At 36.7% G+C, this 20977-nt stretch overlaps 1 protein-coding gene and 1 long non-coding RNA gene across 3 annotated transcripts; both read right to left on the bottom strand.

Annotated features, from left to right (window-relative positions):
* Nucleotides 1–602: 602 nt before the first annotated feature.
* Nucleotides 603–2663, bottom strand: LOC134803524 (uncharacterized). The gene is made up of 2 exons (XR_010145999.1): nt 1931–2663; nt 603–1890 (listed from the first exon to the last, which is right to left on the bottom strand). It is a non-coding gene; the product is annotated as an uncharacterized LOC134803524 (long non-coding RNA).
* A 151-nt stretch (nt 2664–2814) lies between these two features.
* LOC134803523 (E3 ubiquitin-protein ligase RLIM-like) lies at nt 2815–19489 on the bottom strand. Of its 2 annotated transcripts, XM_063776322.1 has the most exons (6): nt 19200–19489; nt 16196–16483; nt 13166–13204; nt 12395–12436; nt 8118–8288; nt 2815–4619 (listed from the first exon to the last, which is right to left on the bottom strand). In XM_063776322.1, the coding sequence occupies exons 1-5, from the start codon at nt 19382–19384 to the stop codon at nt 8120–8122; spliced, it is 723 nt and encodes a 240-aa protein (XP_063632392.1). In that variant the 5' UTR covers nt 19385–19489; the 3' UTR covers nt 2815–4619; nt 8118–8119. The 2 variants fall into 2 exon arrangements, with proteins under 2 accessions (XP_063632392.1, XP_063632391.1); XM_063776321.1 differs by lacking the exon at nt 16196–16483 and having other exon boundaries at nt 19200–19487.
* Between the last annotated feature and the right edge of the window lie 1488 nt (nt 19490–20977).

Raw genomic sequence — 20977 nt, 5'->3', positions numbered from 1 at the left:
AGTGATTCTCTCGTTATTGCTCTTATACTTTAATTATGTGTGGACAGGAAAAGAAAATATTATCAAAGTAGTAGATGAATCAATAGTTATAACCTCCTAGTTCCTGTTACAATATCGAATAAAACCTTATTTTAAGAGTTCAAGTGTAACACCCGAAACGGTGGAATGACCCTCGAGTCATTTGCTATCTACTCATGCCTAGAAAAAAAACTGGCCTTGGTTTTTTTTACTACTGCTCAAGTAAAAATTTGAAATTTACGAAAAACTGGCATAGAGCTGAAAAAAAAAGTGCGCAGAATTAAAAATTTCTAGACCTGGGAAGATAGCAAATGACTCAACCTATCTGCCATTTTAATTTGGCAAACGATGTACGAAACATCCTGTATACACACCGCAGGTCCAACGCCAAAGACGGATTAATCGGTCACAGACCACCGAGCAACATAGACCTACGTGCATATGCATAAAGTTCAATTTCAGTTTTGACATTTCGGTGACGTGGCGTCCGAGTGACAGCTTTTGTGATTGTCACGGCGTCGAAAAGGTTAATTCCCTCGAGACTAAGGCAGACTAAGAAAAACATACAAATAATAAGACGATAATTGTTAATTGAGCATTTATTAATCAATCTATATTTTTAGGCCTTAGTCAATAAAAACGCTATAAGTACACAAATAAAGCTCCTATCACATGAAATAATGGAAGAATACCTATCGCATTAAGGACCTTCTGACATTCAGTACTCAGAGTACTCTAAGATATTATTTCCAAAAATGTTAGAATGTAAGAAAACCCTCATTAAATACTACAATATAATATCTACAATTTCTTACTCGATCGAATAAAGTTTTGCTAATAAAAATGCCATTTTTAAAATTCCCCCCTTGACTCTGTTGTTTTTTAATAGCACGCAATTTCATTTTTTTTTATAATTGGTATACTACAAATCTACACTTTTTGTCATACGTATATCTACACAATTTACAATTTTAGCAAAACAAAATATATAATATATAGATGGTATTAGTAATTCATTTAAAACGGTCAACGTCGGTTAGTAAAATTAGAGCTTTTCGATTTAGTCAACTGTATACAAAACATCTATGAAAAATATACATTTTAAAAACCTTAACAGCGATATCTATGCTAATATTGGATGGACAATTTACAAGCAATTTTAATAATTATTGTCTACGGCAGAGTAGAAGCTAAAGACAACTACCATTTCAATTTTAATACCTTCAATCTTAAAGTGAAGCCACAGAATAAATAATGGTACTAGGTACAGAAGACTCCTTCTCTAACAAAGGGCGTCCGTTACGATCAGGACAGATATGGCCGCTAGGTGGCGACAGCGCCACGCGCGGCTTATGGCTAGGCACCAAAATTGGTGTGGAACGGATGTACTTTTAGCTACCTGTAGCAAAGCGACGAAATCGCGGAGTGAGCCACGCCTGGTGAAGCTTACAACGGTAAAGTATTACAAAATGTTAATGGACCCTTACCCGCACCGAACTAAGGACGCAATAATACAAATTAAAGAGTAGATATAATGTCATGAGGAAAGGAAGAGGCAGGGTCTGATAAATCGGGCCTCGTAGTGATAGATGTGATTGACTCCTACATTGCCGGAGACAATAATATTACTAAATAGTAACTACATTCCTACGTTACATTATACATCTTTTTTAAAATCACAATTTTCAAAATGTCTCAGATATTGTAACACTGTGGTAACATCGTCTGCCTTATAGATTGTGAGTTGTACCTAATTAGTTTCGTCATTTCTTAGTTTCAATGAAAGTATATACAGTCGACTCTCGTTAATTCAAACCTGCGATAATTCGAACCTCTCTATAATTCGAAGTTATCACGAGTTCCCTATAAAATCTCTTTATATTTCGAAATAATTCAATACAGTTTTAAGCACTTGGTAATTCGAACAAAAAAATCATCGCTACGTAACAAAACGACGCGTTAATTCGAACTCATAGGCGTCAAACACTCGACAATTCAAAGTTATCAGATTGCAGAGGTAAGTGTAAGTAAGTACCCTACATTTTGAGACAAGTTCAAGTTCATCGTTGCACGAGCATTTGTTATTGTAAAATAATTTCCGGCACTAGGTATTTCTGATAAAAAAAAGTTATTGATCAGTCTCAGCAATGTGCTTTGAAGCTGTTTGAAGCAAACTAATATTATAGACTTCTTCCCGAAGACTAATAATTAATTCACATTATGTATGTATGTATGTACATGTAAATATGTACCTCTAACCTTTGGATATTGTTATAAAATTAGCAGTTAATAAATCATAATTGATTATTACTCAATAATTCGAACTTTCATATTTTTCTCTCAAAAATTTCGAACTATTTGATATTTCAAACTCTCGATAATTCGTAATATTTTAAAAGTCCCTTGTGTTTCGAATTAACGAGAGTCGACTGTACCACCAAAAACATTTCATGTAGGTATAGTGTTGCCAAGACTAGCCTTATGGTCTGTTTTACATCGATTAGTGTTAAGCGCGATTTCATACATTTGTGTTCAGTAACAAATAATGTGTAAACAGACCCTTAGCAATATTACTTGGCCTTTTCATTGAGCGACGGAGATGGAGATACAATATAGTTTATTTGAGAAAATCACTAATATTTACTGGTTACATTACATTACATTACATATAGCCTTTATTTCGGAGTCTACAGTGAACATTTCTTATTCCATTATATGTATTCTATCATTTGGGCCTTGGCCACTTTCTGTAGATCCGTTTGTCTCTCGACAAAGGCCTTTTTTTTTACTGGTTACGAATGAACAATGTTACCACAGCAAATTGAACCTTAAAGTTAAGCGTTTGTGCATAAGCCTAGAATACAATTTCATAATTTGGTGCGACACTCTATCTAAAATTACTAAAATTTATTGAAGAGTAAAATCTTATAACATTTTATTTGATCCACAAATATTATCACTAAATGGTAAATAACATTATTAAGCTGTTCATTTAACATGAGAGATGAGTTTAAACACACCTTTCCCGAAAAAGAACCGGAATATGTAATTTATAAGAAACTAAAAAAAATTGCCATGTTGTCAGTTTGCCACGAATACAGAAAACTTTATAGGGCATTTTAGTGTGTTTTCCCACTGTTGCAATTATTTGGGCACCTATATAAAATAATATATGAAATAAAGTTATATGATATGTGAAATTATGTGTCTGTAATGAAAACTCACTTCTACTTAGTTGCGTAAAGCCCGCTCCACACTCGTGCGCGAAGCCGCGAACGCGAGTCTGAAGGGGGCTTAACTCATTCCCTCATGATAATCAAACCACATAATTATTAGTAATAAAATTCATTGCTCAACAAGACTTATTACCTTACTACTATTCTATTAACGCAAAAAAAAATAACACAATTAAATATAAAGCATATTCCGGTCTCATCTATTTTTACAAAAAGTGCCATTATGGTATTATTAATGGCAGTTTTCATTTCTTCTCGAAATATAAAGTCGAAAAGATTTAAATATATACAATTTTTACATAAGATATGGTATTTTAGTGGCGAGTATTCCTTGTTATTTTAAAAACAGTCAACTTCACAGTCGATGACTAGATTTTAGAAGACATTATTAAGAACATCAATTGCGTCTATAGTACTATTATCAGGACTGTCATAGTTAATATTAACAGGAAAATCACCAATTATGATACAATACATTAATCAGAACTATAAGAGGCGGTAATCTTATGTCATCGATTGGCTGACATCTGAAGAAAAAAAAACTTAGATACTATTTTCTTCGAGCTAATGAAATAACTATTTATTGATGCCGATTAGAAAAAAACTTCTAAAACATTAGTTGCTATTATACGAAAAACTATATCGCAGTTCAAACAAGCGCATCTAACCGTGGCTTTTAATCTACAAATGGGCCACTTAACTTTAAACTCGGGTAAATCCATCTGTCAAACTATGCGATATTGGTACTATGAAAAGGTAATAGCCTATTACTAATAGGTTACCCGAGTTTGAAGTTAAACGACACAAATGAAAGTCTGCTTAAACTTGCCCCATTGAAAGTTGTGCTTAACCACTGAACATTTTGTCTCGATTTTTATCAATTGGTCAGATTTTGTAGGATTTATTTTAATTTGTCTACTGTACTCAAGTTTTTAGGGCTCATTTAGACGGCGCGCGAACTCGCATGCGATTTTAGTTACATTGCGGGCCATTGAGGTAACAACAATTCAGCCGACCGATCAAATAACGCAATATAATGAAACTTGAATGCGAGTTCTCGCACCGCCTAAAGTGGAGTCCAGACGAGGTGATCAAATCGACCGATTTGATCAGAAATTAACGGCTTGATTCGATCGGACAATTTAATCAGATTGGCGAAAAATTGACTCGTCTGTCACGCCTTAAATGAGCCCTTAGACTGTTACAGTGAAGTTTTTAGACGCTTGAAGTGTTGGTTCATGATTATTATTTTGACTTGTCTTGGACGTATCTTCAGAGGTTCACCAACCTGGCAGATGCGGTGTTCGGCGCGGAGACCCGTCTCACGCTCGCCTCGTGACACGATGAGAAAACGCGAGGTAATAGCTGAAATAAATAAAAAATGTTAAAAAAATAACAGGACTCTTGGTGTTGGTTACTAAGTTCTGTTACTGTAATAATCTTTAACTACATAAAATATACTAACGAAAGTAGAATAAACTAGAAGTAGAATATACTAAAATGAAGTATATAAAATCAGGATTTACATTTGAGAATATCATTCAAAATGGCCTCCTCTGGCCTTGACACAGGCCTTCAAACGACGAGGCCAGTCATCAATAGCAGCACGCACGGTTGTCAAGTCTAATTCCGTCACTGTCTTAACTATGGCCCGCTTGAGGGAGTCCAGATTTGTGTGGGGTTTAGCACAGGCTTTCTCCTCAATAACCTGCCATATGGCATAATCCAGCGGGTTCAGGTCCAGACTGGAGGACGGAAAGTCTTCGTGGGCAATAAAGTCAATTTTGTTCCTTCGAAACCAGGCTTGAGTTGTTTTTGCCTTATGTGCAGGAGCTGAGTCCTGTTGAACCCTTTGACCGCCGTTGGCATGTATACAAGACAACGATAGAACGATACACTGGCGCCGCTGTCTTGTATACAAGACACAAATTCAACCGCTCGGTAAATGTGAAAAAAACATCAATTGTATTTTTTTTTTACACTCGTGTTAATGTTTTAGGTCTTTGATTTTTAAAATAATTGCATTTTAAGCAGCTATATAAATCCATTATTTTATAATAAGGCCATTAAAAAAATTGCTCCCGATTTCAACGTTTTTCATGTTCCTCGTCGCCGTTGTCTTGTATACAAGACAGCGAGGGATGGGAATGTTAACTCGATATGAGAATATATATCATCTTCCTCGCGTGATCCCGGCATTTTGCCATGGCTCATGGGAGCCTGGGGTCCGCTTGGCAACTAATCTCGAGAATTGGCGTAGGCACTAGTTTTTACGAAAGCGACTGCCATCTGACCTTCCAACCCAGAGGCTAAACTAGGCCTTATTGGGATTAGTCCGGTTTCCTCACGGTGTTTTCCTTCACCGAAAAGCGACTAGTAAATATCAAATGATATTTCGTACATAAGTTCCGAAAAACTTATTGATACGAGCCGGGGTTCGAACCAGCAACCTCCGGGTTGAAATTCGTACGCTCTTACCACCAGCCACCATGAGACATATGAGAATATTCAAAATAAATATCAAATCGCAAATCTGGTTTTATTTGAGCACTAAAACACCCGTTAAATGCCAATTGGTGGTAACTAGTATCTAGAATACGTTAAACGAGAAAGAGACAGGCATAACTATAGCTGAAGTTCAGGGAGCTTTTTCAGCTGTCGATAGTAGAGTCAGACAAATAAATCTGTCCTTGTCTATTTGCAGAACAAATTATTCATTTTGAGATGATAGTGTATTGCGGAGTAATACCCTGCAGTGACCGCTTCGCACAAGAATGGTACAGGCGGACGCTCGGACTAGTCAGTGTCGCCTAATTATGAGAATGTTATATACACCGTGTTTTTTTTGATTTCCGTTAATTTCAAGGGTGCATACCTGAGCTTAAATCAAGTAACTTTCCCAAAGACACCGATATTCTAATTAACTCCATTTCGAAGATAATCAATATTTTATTTTTTTCCTATAAGGCCTCTACAAGCTTGTACACTTGCCTTAAGGCCGGTTTACATATTGATTAGTGTTTAGAATGAGTTCATACATTTGCTACTAAACTTAAGTAAAATCTCGGTCGATCGATGTTCGAATTGACATTGATATGTCACAGATTTCAATTGTTTGGTTGAGTTAAATGTAATGCCCGTGTTACAACAACGCTTTATGCTACATTTAATTACTTTTTTATATTATTTTTTCTGAAAAAAAAAAGCAAAAAAAAATTTTTTTTTTCAAAATTAACTATGCCATTTAGTTTTCTTAAACGTACTTAACCATACCCCGAAGTTAACGGAATTCAATAAAAACACGGTGTATTTGAAATTGACGAAAAATTGACATGGTAGGGAGGATGTAATACGGGAACTGAGAAACTCATCTAAGGAACATGTCGAATGTGAAACATGCATTCCCGAACATTTCCGATCCCCACCCTTTTCCAATATCACTCATTGACAATTCAACCCACGTGTAGTTTTCCCCAATGCAGTTCCGGTACATTTATATTATCGACTGCTTTACCAAGGCGGCGAAGGCGACGAGTGGCATGCGAGGCACAAAGGTATATAGCATATATATCACCATTTATAGTTTTATAGTAACAAAACCTGGCCTATAATCGATTTTAGTTTTGCTAGCTCAACTCCGTCTGTCGTGGATGTTATCGCACGACCCGTACTCGTACCGCGCTCTGGTACCAAAATTGGATCGACACACGATGCGCGGCTCTAACCTTACGCTTATAAAGTTTACGTACCGTCAAGCGCTTACGCCGTTGACCTAGAGACTATTATTACTTAATCCGCGCGGAAACAGTCCTTGTCGGTCTGCACTGCGGGCAGTCCATGCGCGCCGTTGTCTTGTATACAAGACTTCTCGTACAGCCTAGTGCGGTGATATTACGTCATGAATCGATATTGTTTAGTGGTTGTTTTTAATGATAAAGACCTTTATTTTTAACATTGTCGTGTGTAAAAAATATATAAATTTTTGGCATTTTCGATATAAATTAAAGTTGGTTAAGAACAAAGCCAAATTGAGAAGATTTTTACCATAAAATGTAAATATCGATATCACTATTTGCAATCCCTAAACTTTTTATTACTTGTTTACTTAAAATTTACTGTGGCGCGTGAGTGAGCGTCGTCGCGGACTAGGTCCGGCGGCCAAAAGGTGAAAGACCCACGGCTGGTTTTGAAATAGGGTGTGGTTTAAAGGCTTCATGGTTCGAGAACGGTTTCCTGGTAAACTTTGGCCCCAGTTTTCACACCTTTTTCACAGAAATGAACCTGTGTTAGCCCTGAGTGTGACACTCCCAGCCAAATCATCACATAAGAAGGATGATGGCCTCGTTGCACTCTCGGAACAGCCGCAATCGCCTCTTGACTGTTTTTTTGCATATACTCTGTAATTCTGGCGGTTACAACATTCTCCGATGGTAAAATTTTTTCCATCTGTAAATAGTATTTTTCGGTGGCCATTTTGTGCGTATCGCTTCAGTAGCACGCGACTTCTCTCCAGCCTCATAGTCTTTAATCGTCCATTAAGCAAATGACCTTTTCGTCTGCGGTAAGCGTGTAGTCCAAGGTCTTCATTGGTAACTTTTTTAGGGAGCTTCTCTTCACAGACATCTGTATTGCCAACAACTTTTGCTTGCGGACGGGGTTTCTTGCAATTCTCGCCTTCACTGCCTTTATCAGAGCTGGGGTCTGAACGGTGCGTGGTCTTCCGGCTCTCTTGCGGTCATCGAAGCTCAGGGTACTATTGTATCTATTAATTGTACGATAAACAAATTGTTTGTTGATTTTCAGGTTTTCAAGCAACTTTAAGGCAGGCCGAGTGGCAGTTGTCGGCAGCTACACAACACTCACCTTCATTCGGCAGCCTTGCGGCAGTTGGGGCAAGTCTGCTGCTCCGCCAGCCAGGGCGCCAGGCAGGCCGAGTGGAAGTTGTGCGAGCACGGAAGGCTGGTCAGGTCCTGGTCCTTTAACATGATCTCGAAGCAGATGGAGCACTCCTCGAGGGACCACGAGCGCTCGCGGCTGGAGAGTAGAAGTTAGGTTTAGTATCGAAACAGCTGTTTGACCAAGGATTCATTGTTTTGTAGTAGATGTGTAATACAAATTAGTGCATCTATTGAAAACTAATACAGAGTTATTTTGTTGTGTCTAACCATACTCTGAGGGGAGAATATGAAGGTCATACCGAAAAACTTTTACTATAGGGCCAACCACTAAAACGCCAAAAAAAACGACTTTCATACTTTTCGGCGAATTATATGACCATATTTTCTATGAAACTGCAATTTTTTTCAAGATTTCGGGGTTGGGCCCATGGTAAATAGTTTCAGTATGACCTACATATTCACCTATCAGAGAATAGTCAAAAATAACAAAATTACCCTGCATAGATGGCGCTATGCGGTCCCGTACAGCTGCGAAATTGCATGGAAAAATAGGAATGAATTCATTGATTATGCGGTAACTTTGGATTTAAAAATTGACGTTTGACAGTACATACGTACTGCGCAGTACAGCGCCATCATTTCTAGATATCTCGGAGGCACGATTTTTTTCGTTGACTTTACACATCTCTTATACTGTCAGGATCAATGAATCTTTGATTCTTAGACAAATACGCTATAGTCTTATATTTCTAAGATGTCCGAATGGTAAGATAATCTTATCTTTGGTACAATGGCATTGTGCTCTTTAAATGTCAGAATGAAAGGAAAGATGTATTATCTAAATTAAAATAATAATGTTCAATGACATTATTACTTAGAGTCTGTGCGGAAACAGAAGAGTCGTGGAATGGCTCCCCACGACTCTTCTCTTTCCGCACAGACTCTACAAGTTATTGAAACAGAAATAGATATGCCATATACCTACTAAAGAAAAAGTGGTGGAGGCCGGATTAGAACGGGCGTCTTTAGCTTACGCAAGCTTACGCGACTAGTCATGAACCTCTAGGCCAGCGGTCGGCAACAAGCGGCCCGCGGGCCGCATGCGACCCGCAACCCCCCACTTGCGGCCCGAGAGCCTCCCTGGCTATTTTGTATGTAATATTGACAAACGACAATGTCTGATAAAGTCATAAATATTAACAAAGTGCGGCCCGCGTCAACTTCGTTAACTACTATGTGGCCCTTGACTGCTAAAAGGTTGCCGACCGCTGCTCTAGGCCAAAAGATCCCCAAAAAAACTTAAACTTTATAGAGTTATCTTGTTATGTCGTTTCTTTGATTCTGAGATGCTTAAGAGCACAATACAATTGTTCTAAAGATAAGTCCATAAGTACATTAAATTTACCATTTGGACATTTAGAAAAATATCACTATATAAGTTTTAATATTTCAGTTCAGTGCAAAAGCAACAGCAAAGCATGCAAAAAAAATACCTACCTATACTTACTGACACCTGTATACACTAAAATCTACATGAAAATGGTTACTCATAAATTCTGTTCACAAAACACACCGTTTTAAGTCTAAATACGACTCGTGTCCGTGTTATATTATACATAAACATAACATAGGTACAATCACATATCTGATTTATGAATGTTTGTATGGTGAAGTGAGTCCATGCAGATTAGGTAGGTTTGGAATTTAGGGATATAAATTATAAGTATTAGGTATCTATATTATGTAGGTATATGATAGTAAAAAAAAACCATTCGATTCATTAAAATTCAAACAAATTCAATACCATTTGCGTAAGTAAAACTAAATTAGAGAGAAAATCAGAAACTTAAAAGGTTACATATCAGAATACCGAAAATCGATTTACCTAATGTTGAATCACCTATGCTCGTTTCACCTATTTTTTTAAATGCGTAATGATCAATTAACCTAAGCTCATAACACCTAATGAACGAATTACCTATTGCACGTTTCACCTACAATTGGTTTACCTAAGCTCAGAATACCTATGCTCGATTTTCCTAAAGTTGAAACACCTAATACTCGAAATACCTAAAGCTAATATACCTAATACACGAAACACCTAATGTTGATATACCTAATGCACAAAATACCTAATAATCGAATTGCCTTAAGTTAACATACCTACTGCACGAATTACCTAAAGTCGATATACCTAATGATCGAATTACCTAAAGTTAACATACCTAATGAACGAAATACCTAAATTCGATACGCCTAATGCACGAAATACCTGAGGTCGATGCACTTAATGAACGAAATATGTACCTAAAATTAAAAATATAATTATTGTTTAGTAGAATATTATTAGGACATACATTTGGTATACATTTTTTAGCCAAATCATTCAATTGGCTTACAATTTTTTATTATAATATAAGGTCTAGTCATTTGCCAGAGTCGAGATAGGTGCGACGACGAGCAAAGCGAGGAGGAGCGTGTTAGGGTCACTGCGACCAAACAGTGCCAAAACCGACTTTTATTTCATCGTCATGATGTTAACTTACAAATATTACGTTTTTGGTAAGATAAGATAAGATAACTAATTTTGTATTAGACTTACGAAATCATTCTACTACCTAAATAGTAGCGTTTCAATAAGTGTAATATTAAGTTGTTATCCAAACAATCAGTTTCTACTGTATGGTTGGGAAATCATACGATTTATTGGGTGGAGTTGCCACTTGATCATTGGGCAAAATGATATGATATTTGTACTAGGTATATAAACTTTAGGTATTCCGTGTATTAGGCATATCGACATTAGGTAATTCGTTCAGGAAGTATATCAACTTTAGGTATTTCGTGCGATAGGTTTAACAGTTTTAGGTATTTCTTCCATTAGGTAAGTCAAGTTTAAGTACATCGTTCATTAGGTATATCAGCTTTAGGTGTATCGTCCATTAGGTATATCAGCTATAGGTGACTCGTGCATTAGGTATAATAGCTTTAGGTGAAACGTGCAGTAGGTAAAACGTGCATTAGGTATATCGTGCATTAGGTGTTTCGTCCATTAGGTTATTTGAGCTTAGGTATTATAAACTTAGGTCAGTCAATGTTTAGGTAAAATAATCGATAGGTAATTTAAAAATAGGTGAATCAAGCATAGGTGATTCAACATTAGGTAAATCAGTTTTCGGTATTCTGATATGTAACCACTTAAAAATATATACAATAGAGGTCATTCCATGAAATGTCTACCGTTGTCCCATATACACACGTGAAAACATCCAACACACGAACTATAATTCATACATCATGGTACGGGACACCCCGTGGAATGCGAATTACCTACCAGCTTAATAGTTTTTCTTCCGCAGATATATTTTAAGATAAAATTGTATCCGTGTTTTATCACAGATTTTACCTGCTTTTTGTTTTTTATCTCTTAAATACTTTATTCTGATTTTCTCTCACTGCCCCATTTGTATAAAAAAAACTTTGTATAACTCAGTATAACTAATGGGAACTACGAGTAACTATGACGATGCTGTACGCATAATTTAATGAGCATCTAACTTAGAGCATTTAATAACTGGAGTCGCCTTTAAAAGCTAACCGCTCTGCCGAAAACCTGGCACAATAGGGGATATTACTGCAATGTTCTGCCGCCAGAGTGCAGCACTACCGACTCAGTAAATTCATAGACTAAATTATACATACGGTGCCTTAAACTGTTTTTTGACAAGTTTTCACAGACAATAAAATATGACATTAATGCATCAAGGCGGTTTGTTAACAAGGGCCTACCGGTAAACGCGAAAATCGAAATTTAGTTATCTGCCTCTTTATCGCTCGAATATGCAAGAGTGATAGAGAGATTAGATAACGAAATTTCGATTTTCTTGTTTCGCGGTAGGCCATGTGTCAATGTGGTTTGTTTACTGTATGTGCCACAAAGGTGCCACCTACGCAGAGCTTTGCCTAATATTCCCTATTGTGCAAAATTTTGTATGGACTGACGTTTATCTGACATGGCTATTTGTACTTTACGTACAAATCTCGTACAAATAGCCATACATTTGACGTGCCCCTCCCCCGCAAAAATCGGCAGACTGTTTTGTACAGAAAAGGACAGATAAGGCGTCTCCAGTTTCTAAATGCTCTAAGGCATCTAATTATAATTACAAAACAATTGAACTTAGTCATATTACGTAGGTAGTTGAATTAACATAACATGCAATGCAAATGACACAGTCTTACAATTTCTGAGCGTTTAGGAACTTTATCTGTTCTTCTTCCGACCTGAAATAAATAAAATCCGTAATAGACACATCTTAAGGCCCATATAAATATTAAAAATATTATTTCTTTATTAGTAAATAATTCTCTTTACTAATTCTGCACGTGCCAACACCAAGAATTCAACTATTTTATTCGTATAGTAACTAGGTTTTATTAAGTACCTATGTTCATGCAACATTTAGTTTAATACTTCATACAGTCCATACAGAGTACCGACAGCAAAACTATTAACTTAGCACCCCTACAATCATATTTGTATGCAGTTGCAGGGTTACTAAGATAACAACCCTGCTAAAGCGGTTAGGGTTAGACCAAGACAAGTCTGCAACGATTTTGATAGCGTCAGGTGTTATTTAATACGTCATAAACGTTTGACGTTTTAAATAACACTTGCACTGGGTGTGCTATCAAAACCGTTGCAGACATATCTTGGTCTAACTTTATTTAGATCCACACGGCCTCCGGGCACTTACGAACGAGGGCCGGTCAACGGATGGTCCAACCTTCACCGACCCTTTCACAGGGCGTTTCAAGTCCGATATCGGTATTGCCTGATAATTACATTCTTTAAATTTTCAACCTTTACCCTTACTCCATAGCAATCGGTATGTAAGTGGGTATGCACTTATGCATTAGACACCCTATTTTAAACGGGAATGACCCAAGATCTAAACTATCCCTACCATTCAATACTAAAACTAACAGTCTAACTAAAACTAAAATGCTTACAACGCCTGCGCGCGCAATATGTCTCGCTCCTCTTGTGATCTGTAAATAATATAAGCATAGATACAATAGAGTTGTTAAAAAAACTTTCTTTAGAATTTCTGACTGACTGAATTTTTTACTACTTTTTAGGGTTCCGTACCCAAAGGGTAAAAACGGGACCCTATTAATAAGACTCCACTGTCCGTCTGTCGGTCAGTCACCAGGCTGTATCTCATGAACCGTGAGAGCTAGACAGTTGAAATTTTCACAGATGATGTATTTCTGTTGCCGCTACAACACCTAATACTAAAAAGTCCGACTCGCACTTGTCCGGTGTTTTTAGGGTTCCGTACCCAAAGGGTAAAACGGGACCCTATTACTAAGACTTCGCTGTCCGTCCGTCCGTCCGTCCGTCCGTCCGTCCGTCCGTCCGTCCGTCCGTCTGTCACCAGGCTGTATCTCACGAACCGTGATAGCTAGACAGTTGAAATTTTCACAGATGATGTATTTCTGTTGCCGCTATTATCAATACTAAAAACAGAATAAAATAAAGATTTAAATGGGGCTCCCATACAACAAACGTGATTTTTGACCAAAGTTAAGCAACGTCGGGAGTGGTCAGTACTTGGATGGGTGACCGTTTTTTTTTTGCTTTTTTTTTTGTTTTTGTTTTTTTGCATTATGGTACGGAACCCTTCGTGCGCGAGTCCGACTCGCACTTGCCCGGTTTTTTGCTGTATTGCGGGGGTAGCGGGTTTAGCGGCAGCCGTAAGACCCGAATTTCATAGACAAACTGCAAATCGATGTAGAGGTTAGCCATTTGGCACACGTACCTATACTAGAGGTCAAAACAAAATTTTTGACTCGCAGTTCCTAAAAAAATTTCCCTTAGGAGGGGAGTGCCGAGTCATTTTATTTTTTGTATGAGAAAATTTTTTTTTTTTTTTAGAAACCTATCGTGTGTGGTGTTATATGAAAGGGCTTTTTGAGGCGATTCTAAAAATATACCACATCATTACATTTAAGCCATTTTTTTTAATTAAACAAAAATAATTTTCAAAACATACCTTGTTTGGGCTCCTCCAGATACGATATAGCTGATTTTTTTTTTGTACAATATACCACAAATGATACGTGATATCCTCATATCTAACCCTAATAAAGCAATTTTAAAAAATTATTTCATTTAGTTTTTTTTAATTTTTCAATATTACATAGTGACACAGTACTACTTCAGTACCTATTTTACGAGACTTATGGAACTGTACTGCAGATACGGTCATTATGAATCATAAAATGATACGTAATATCCATATATCCAACGGGAAATACCTCTTTAACCCTTTTACTGCGCCTTTTCATCAGTTGGTATAGTTTGTTTAGTTTTTCATACAAAACTATACAAGAGGTATTCCCCGTTGGATATATGGATATTACGTATCATTTTATGAGTAATATACACCATATCTGCAGTACAGTTCCATTAAGTCTCGTAAAATAGGTACTGAAGTAGGACTGTATCCCTTAGTAAAAGGGAAAAATTAAAAAAAATACTTAATGAAATTATTTTCAAAATTGCTTTATTAGGGTTAGATATGAGGATATCACGTATCATTTGCGGTATATTGTACAAAAATAAATCAGCCATATCGTATCTGGAGGAGCCCAAACTTGGTATATAAATTAGGTTTAAAAATTATTTTTGTTAAACTAATTTATTCAATAACAAAACTTATACAAACTATTATTAAAATTATGTATAAACTAAATAAATGTTATAATAAAAAAAAATGGCTGAAATGTAATGATGTGGTATATTTTTAGAACCGCCAAAAAGCCCTTTCATATGATACCACACACGATAGGTTTCTGATTTTTTTTTTCTCATACAAAAAAAACAATGACTCAGCACTCCCCTCCTAAAGGGGCCCACAGATTAACAGTCCGCCGGACGGTATCGGCCTGTCAGTTAGAACAAAATTTTGACAGTTCCGAACAACTGACAGGCCGATACCGTCCGGCGGACTGTTAATCAGTGGGCCACTTAAGGGAAATTTTTTTAGGGACTGCGGGTCAAAAAAATTTTTTGACCTCTAGTATGCGTGTGCCAAACGGCTAACCTGTACCACAGAATAATTATTACTTATTAATAATTATTTATTATTATTATTGTACTACCGTACAGAAAGGAAACTTCCTACAAAACCGAAGTTTGACAGCGGTTCAGGGTCGAATCATGCTGTCCCTTTCTAATATATGGCACTATCCCTTTCGGCTATTTAGGGTTGTCAAAAATCAAGTGGTTATCTTATCTGTGGTCGTACACGCAAAAGGAAGTCAAGTGGTGCCAACCCTAATAATTGCTCGGAGCAATGCTGAGCCGAGCGGAGCCGAGTTTGACCGAAGTCAGGAGTTTCGCACCCCTGCCTGTACATCCATTTGCAGTTTTTTTAAAGTGAACAGCTTAGACTATTTATTACTGATGCTTTCTCAAAATTACTTAGGATTGGGACTTCGGTGCTGTGAAGTTGTAGTACTGTTACGGTAAATGTCGCTATGCGTAAAAACAAAGATAGGTGTTCCGAAAGGAAGCAAGTCTAATAAATACTTTTCCTATAATTTCGCTAGAAAATGTGTCTTTAAAAAGTGCAAAATTACTAGTTACTAATAAAAAATGTGCCAAACATATGCTAGATCTGATTAACTTACTTATCTATACTCTGTATCTTTAGGTATTTAAATAATTGTAAACGAAATCTACCCTCAAATGGCTCCTTAAGCCAGTTGAGGGTAGATGAAAACATTACATGATCAAATAATGTAGGTTAAAGTCAGGTCGTTCAGTGACAGATCCAGGCTTTGTATTTGGTTGGCAAACCAACAAATGTTATATAACTACCCGAAAAATTAGAAATTGTTTGTTTACTTTTATTTAAATACCTAAAGATACAGACTATAGTTATGACTTACTTATAGATAAATTATTTAAAAAAATTGCGGCTCGTGCACTCAAAGAAGAAACAAAAATAAAAAAACAAGCAAACTTACGACCCACGCCTCCTCCTTTCACTAGGTCTAGGGCTAAAAAACGCGCCCAAGCTCCCAAACATCATCCTAAACGGTGACACACTGCTCCTCTCTTCACTCGGAACATCTAACGACCCGCTCACATCCCATTCGTCGTCGGATAAGGAGAAGGACTCCTCTAAGTTGGGTATCACATCGATGAAGGAATCCTCAGAGTCGGAATGGATGCTTGTGTCAGTGGTGGTAGCTTCTGAGACGGTGGTGTAAGAGTCTTCGAAGGAAGTGGTGGAGTTGTTGCAGTTGTTCTCCATGCTTGTGTCCGTGTCGTCGAATCGAAAGTGCTCTAGTCTAGTGATAATAGTATGGGTGAGGTGAAAATGGGTGGTACAGGTGATTAGGTATTAGTGGCGGCGCGTCCATAAAAGCCGATTCCCACCGGCTTGCCTGTTTTTGGACGTTTGAGCAGAGTTGTAAAGGAAATATGTAAGCCAAATTACGGCTTGCCTATGGATATATTTGACGCGCCGCCACTGTTAGGTATGCTATTTTGTACAGGGTCATTTTACGAAAAAGTAATGTATAGCCAGTCAAACTATGTCAGTAGAAAAAGGCTCGAAATTCAAGTTTTCTATGGGCCGATAACCCTTGGCGCCTACATTTTTTAAATTTGCCGCTTTTTTCTACTGACGGAAATGGCTTGACGGACTTTAAGCGACAATTAGATAGTGCTTTTTATTAATAATACAAATTTAACTGTCAATATATTATGTACATCCAAGTATAAGTACAGAGATAAAATATACCTACAATACTAAATAACACAAAAAAAATTGTGTGATTAATAAAAAACACGCAATAAAATGGTGGCTTGTTCAACTCTTGTAGAATCATGAAAAAATATAGTCAGACCAAGAACAGTCTGCAGCGGATTTGATAGCCCACGCAGTGAAAGTGTTATTTTAAACGTCAAACTTCTATGAAATTATGACGTATAAATGACATTTGCACTGCGTGGGCTATCAAATCCGCTGCAGACTTTTTTTGGTCCGACTTTAATGACCTTCTACAAAACAAAACAACTGAATGTGACAATTGTAGAAAATATCACGTTATAATATATATGCAACAACATTTAATAACTGAATATTTCCAAATGCACAGGCAGTTTCTTTAACGTTTTATATCCTATTTTTTTAGCACCTCTTACGTCACATTTTACACTTTTTTTGGTGAAGTCAAACTTATACACACATTGTATTTAATTTATTTGTTAAGTGGATAGTTAACTTGACATGAAACATTACAATGAAATGAGAGTTTATCTAACTGTTTTTCCTTGTATGAAGTTATGTCATATTTAAAGGTAAAACACGCGAATATGAATCATCAGATGGACAAAGTTAATTAAGTTAATTTACCTTTTTCTTTTCCTGATATTATAACATGATAGCTTTAACACATTCACTGCCACATCTGCCACGGACCCGCTAGGCGGATTCATGGTTCGTAGGCGCTTTTCGCTACATACAGGTTTTCCCATGTTATCGGCTACAATTTAGTTATTTTATATTTACAATGATATAATTTTAATCTATAATTTAAAATATTATTTAGGATATCATTTTGTAAAGAAAATAATCCATATGGGGTGTTATAATAATAAATAAGTTATATTTTTTTATTTTATTAGGGGACATCTTACACAGATCAACCTAGCCCTAAACTAAGCAAAGCTTGTACTATATGGTGCTAGGCTTAAGAGGATATAACCAAACGGAGACGCCATGTCTATAATTTTCGGTACAAAATAGTCTGCCGTTTTTTGCGGGGGAGGGGCACATCAAATGTATACGTAACGTAAACATAGCCATGCCAGATAAACGTCATACATGTGGTTGACCATTGGCTGCCTATTTTCGACAGAGGGGAACGCCTGTTAATGACCACTCCGTTTGGTTATATTCTCTAAGTTGCTAGGTGACGATATACATACTTATATAGATAAATACATACTTATATACATAGAAAACACCCATGACTCAGGAACAAATATTTGTGTTCATCACACAAATAAATGCCCTTACCGAGATTCAAACCCAGGACCGTCAGCTTCACAGGCAGGGTCACTACCCTCTTGGCCAGACCGGTCGTCAATTTATATGAAGTATTCTTTGACAGGTTTAAGTTTAAAATTATCCATTATAATGGTTCAATAAAATAATTTTATGGTCTAAATGGAGTTTTCTAGTTAAAATGTCAGAAAAATACCTAGTTCCATAATTATTTGTAAAGTGAAACCAAAGTATCACTATCTTTTTCTCCTTCAATTATTTTAGTTGCCAAATAAGAATAGTTGTGTTGTGATGCCCTTAGGATTCATTAGTGAAGCTCTTTTAGCTCTTATTGCAAATATTAATGTAAAAATAAAAAAGGGAAAGAGATATACTGCAAAATACTGAAACTTTTTACAATTATTTTATCATATATCATAAATCTAGAACACAATTTTTACATAAGTATGATAAGTATGAGAAAAAGAAATCTAAAGAAACTGCCTGCAGACTTTGAGTAACCTGACGGTATACGAAAAGATAAATTCAAGAATCTGGTTATCAAGAAGGTTTTTCATGAAACAAATTGATACTATTTCCAGATACATAGGGAATGTAAAATATGTTCATAATATCATTAATATAATGTCAAATGTTGCAAAGAACAAGTAAGTGAAAAATTACACCTTTTTAAAAAATGAGAAGAAAAAAGAAGTACCTATATTTAATCATTATTTAATCATAATTAGTAAGATACTATGAGAAGCGGAAATGTAGGGTAGATGTGAAATTAACATTAACAAAACTATCATGTTTGTTCATTTTTATTAATTACATCTAACTTACTAATTAACATCAAGACAATGAACGTCAACACTATTAAAATTAGATAACGCAAATTACTAACGACTACGAAATCATGCTAAACAGCGAAAGCAAAGCGTGTGTTGTAAAATATGCCTTATGCTATAACTCACAAGGCATGAGGTTGCTCGCAGGACCAGCCTGTGGTGGAGCCTTCTCCATCTGGGTTTTCTGGCTTCTTGCTGAGGAAGTAGTACAGCGCAGCCCCAACACCAACGCCTAGAGCCGCGGCTGCCAAGCCGAGGCCGCGGCTTGGACAGTTGTTGTTCTTCTGCCGATCTTCCTCGCGCATACTCATCTTTGTTTCGTTATTACGTTCTTTGATCACCTTGTGAAATAATTTATTTTCGTTTCGTTTGAGCGTTGACGTTGACAGATAGTGTTGTGATGTTGCTAGATTGTGATTATGCCATAGACTTATAATATATAGAGACGGTGTCTCAGCGAGCTGTCACTGTTGCCACTTTTGTTTAGTGTACGATTAACAATGAGGCCCACGTTGCTGTAGCCATGTCGATAAAGTCATATCGATAAACTATCGAGATTTCTTGCAATTTTAATTTTACTTCAAAGGCTTAACGATACCTAAAATTACCAAAAACGCTTTTATTCTTTATTGTGGTTATCAGATCACAATTTTATAGTCACGCCCCAGCAGGGAACCAAGGGAAAGTTTAGATATTTAATTAAAATACATGAATACGTCCTAAAATAGGTGTTCCGCAATAATTGAATTATATTATTATATTATAATATATTCATTATCCATTAGCATTTCAATTATTTGTATGTTTAACGAAGATATTGAAGCTTCAATTAATCGCTATTTCGTTCCGCTGTGTAGCGTTTATCGATATATAACATGATTAAAATCGACTTTTCACATCCCTAAAAGAGCACACATATACGCTTTTACGCACACATACACAGCCTGGGCGCATCAAGAAAGGCAACACTTGATTTGAAGTCCACCTTGTCAACAGTATGGTTGTCCTTTTTTGGCAAACGGCATTTTTAAAAGAGCGAGGAGAGAGAAATGATACTAGTTGCTGCGACGTGAAAGAGAACAGAAAGCGTTGGGCCCTTGGATTATGCAAAATAAATGTAATCGATGATTGTTATTTCAGAAAGTAGGAAAATGTATATAATACGGTTTTATTATTTCTATTTCTAATGCTTTTTTTTTTAATTATTGTAATATATTTTTTTTTATTGAGCCCAATTCAAACTTTAGGCCCCGTTCGCACGGCAGCTTTTTCAACGCGCGTTAAAAAAGCGTTTGAATGACACCAATGGATAACCATGTATGTATTCACACGAAGGCGGTTTTTAAGCGCGGCGCTTTTTTATCGAGCACTGTTCGATTTTCGGCGTTGAGCGTTGGCGTCAAATTGAATAGAGCATACGGAACTCCGTGTATGAAGCTGTCGTGCGAATGGGGCCTTAGGCCCCATTCGCACGACAGCTTAAAAATCGTTGCGTTATAACCCGACGTTGGCGCTTTTTTACCGTTTCCAATATTTGTGTTCATATGAACGCTTAAAAATCACTTATGAGTCGTACTGCCACGTACGCATCTCAGCAAAGCCATACTTTATTTGCTATTACGACGTATTTTGATATAGCTTGAATATTTCAGGAATTTGTAAGCATAAGTTGACGTTTTTAAGGTGAAACTAATAATAATCTTGACGATTGACCCCAAAAATTGATACTTGACAGCCAACTGACAGCAGCGCCGGCGCTTTTTCAACGCTTGTGAGAACAGATACACGGATTTCCGTATGGTCTATTCAATTTGACGCCAACGCTCAACGCCGAAAATCGAACAGTGCTCGATAGAAAAGCGCCGCGCTTAAAAACCGCCTTCGTGTGAATACATACATGGTTA

The sequence above is a fragment of the Cydia splendana genome, chromosome 26 (assembly GCF_910591565.1).
Source record: "Cydia splendana chromosome 26, ilCydSple1.2, whole genome shotgun sequence".
Lineage (NCBI taxonomy): Eukaryota > Metazoa > Arthropoda > Insecta > Lepidoptera > Tortricidae > Cydia > Cydia splendana.
Note: the sequence above shows the minus strand (reverse complement) of the source record. Positions and strands in the feature narration are given on the sequence as shown.